Source organism: Hydra vulgaris, chromosome 15, assembly GCF_038396675.1.
Source record: "Hydra vulgaris chromosome 15, alternate assembly HydraT2T_AEP".
Classification (NCBI taxonomy): Eukaryota; Metazoa; Cnidaria; class Hydrozoa; order Anthoathecata; family Hydridae; genus Hydra; species Hydra vulgaris.
The window spans coordinates 50,807,194-50,810,000 of record NC_088934.1 but is presented as its reverse complement, the minus strand read 5'-3'; the positions used below and the strand labels follow the sequence as shown (position 1 = coordinate 50,810,000).

General features: G+C 28.1%; 1 protein-coding gene across 1 annotated transcript in view; it reads left to right on the top strand.

Moving 5' to 3' along the window:
• Positions 1-1,588, top strand: part of LOC136092023 (uncharacterized) — a 1,737-nt gene extending 149 nt beyond the window's left edge. The window contains exon 1 of the mRNA XM_065819744.1: positions 1-1,588. This exon is cut by the window's left edge and continues 149 nt beyond it. Coding sequence (XP_065675816.1) covers positions 1-1,588 — 1,588 coding nt within the window.
• The last annotated feature ends 1,219 nt before the right edge of the window (positions 1,589-2,807 follow it).

The following is a 2,807-nucleotide window of genomic DNA, read 5'->3' as shown; positions in this document are numbered from 1 at the left end:
TGAACTTGAAGCTTATAAAAATAATTTTACGATAATTCACATAAATATAAGAAGCATAAATAAAAATTTTGACAAACTTAAACATTTCCTAATTGATTGCAATTATTCATTCAGTATGATTTGCCTAACAGAAACTTGGTGTTCTGATGAATCAATCCAAAATAACTCTAACTTTCAAATTCCAAATTATAAATTATTATCTTCTGAAAGGAAAGCATACAAAAAAGGAGGAGGGATTGCAACTTATGTTCGGAATGATCAAGTGATAAAAGTGAGAAAAGATCACTCCATTTCTAACCCCGATAGTGAGGTCTTTACAATAGAGATCATCAACTCCAAATTTAAAAATATTATAGTCTCTACCTGTTATAGGCCACCTGAAGGTAATATTAAAAAATGTTCTAATTATCTAGAAGAAATTTTTCTTAAAATCAATAAAGAGCAAAAAAAGTTGTTCTGTATCGGGGACTTAAACATAGATTGTTTAAAATACAAAGAGTGTCCGATCACTAAATTATTTTTTGATAACATGTTTCAACATTGTATTTTACCAATTATTAATAAACCCACACGGGTAACCTCGAATACTATTTCTGCTATAGATAACATACTAACAAACTCATTTCTAGATACCTCCTTAAAAGCAGGAATAATAAAAATTGATATAACAGATCATTTTCCAGTTTACTTTACAATAAAACATGATACAAAAATAAATAATAACTCGAAAAAAAAAATTTATATAAGAAAAATAAATAAAAATTCTATTAAATGTTTTAAAGACGCACTATCGGCAGTAAATTGGGTTAAAGTGTATCAAGAATGTAACCTTGGGAACACAAACTCTGCATATAATACTTTCACAGATATTTTTCTAAAACACTATAATAATCATTTTCCAATCAAAGAAAAAGAAATAAAAGTAAAACATTTGAGCTGTCCATGGATCACCAGCGGAATCAAAAAATCTTCAAAAACTAAACAAAGACTATATGTTAAATATTTGAAAAACAGAAATGAAGAAAACCTATCTACTTATAAACAATATAAAAATCTTTTCGAAAAAATCAGAAAACATTCTAAAAAAGTTTATTATTCTAAATTACTTCAAAAAACTAATGGAGATACCAAAAAAACATGGAACATCATGAAAGAAATAATCGGAAAAAAGTATATAAAAACAAACAGCTTACCAGATAGAATTATTATAAATGAAATAGAACACAACGATCAGAACTCTATTGCCGAACAATTCAACAATTTCTTTGCAAATATTGGCCCTAACATGGCGTCTAAAATTCAAACCGCAAATAACTCCTTTGAAAATTATTTTACTGATCTAAATAGCGAACTAACTTTCAACGGATTAAGCTATGAAGAACTCGAAAATGCAAAAAACTCTTTAAAAATCAACAAAGCACCAGGAATTGATGAAATTTGTAGCAATATTGTAATAAGTATCTTTCCGATAATAAAGAAACCCCTCTTCGAAATATTTAAGTCTTCAATTACAACAGGAACCGTTCCAGAGAAATTGAAAATTGCTAAATTGTACCAATATATAAAACTGGAGAACCATACTTACTAAACAATTATAGACCAATCTCAATTCTTCCTGTATTCTCAAATCTCCTCGAACGAATAATTTATAATAAATTATACCAATATATAACAAACAACAATATCTTAAATACAAAACAATTCGGCTTTCAAAAGCAACATGCAACCGAACATGCAATTGTAGATCTTGTAAATAGCATCAACTACTCATTTGTTAATAAAGAATTTGTTTTAGGAATCTTTATAGATTTATCGAAAGCATTCGATACTGTTGATCATGCTATCCTGCTAAAAAAATTGGAAAAATATGGCGTAAAAAATGTTGCATTACTCTGGTTTAAAAATTTTTTGCTAAACAGACAGCAATGTGTTAATACTGATGAAAATATCTGTTCAAAATTGCTTAAGATTAAATGTGGCGTTCCCCAAGGTTCCATTCTAGCTCCCTTATTGTTCTTAATATACATTAACGATCTTCCAAAAGTCTTAAACAAACTTGATGTAATAATGTTTGCAGATGATACTAATTTATTTTATTCATCTCAGTCTATTGAAGAACTCTTTGAAACAACGAATATCGAACTTGAAAAACTTAATATCTGGCTAAAATCTAATAAATTATCTTTAAACACAGAAAAAACCAATTACATTTTATTCCATCCCAACCAAAAAAGAAAAAAAATACCTAATATATTACCATTGCTAAAAATAGAAAACAAAAATATTGAAAGAACCTCAATAACAAAATTTCTAGGTTTACTAATTGACGAAAATATTTCATGGAAAGCACACATTGACTATTTAAATACAAAAATAACCAAAAACATTGGCGTGCTATACAAAGCTAGACCAATGTTATCCCAAGAAAATCTAAAACATCTTTATTTCTCATTTATACAGACCTATTATACATATGGTAATATAGCATGGGCAAGTACCAATAAATCCAATTTGAAATCACTTTATCGACGTCAAAAACATGCCGTTAGAATTGTCTATAAAAAAGACAAATTCACTCATGCTGAACCTTTGTTAAAACTCCTTAATGCACTAAACGTCTATAGAATAAACATTTATCAAAACTTATTGTTTATGCTGAAATATAAACTCGGGCTTGTCCCATCACATTTCTCAAATGATTTCTTTAAAAGCAATAGAAATAGATATGACACTCGAGAAGTAGGAAACTTTAACATACCGTTTAGAAAAACAAAACTATCGCGTTTCACAATTTCATATCGCGGTCC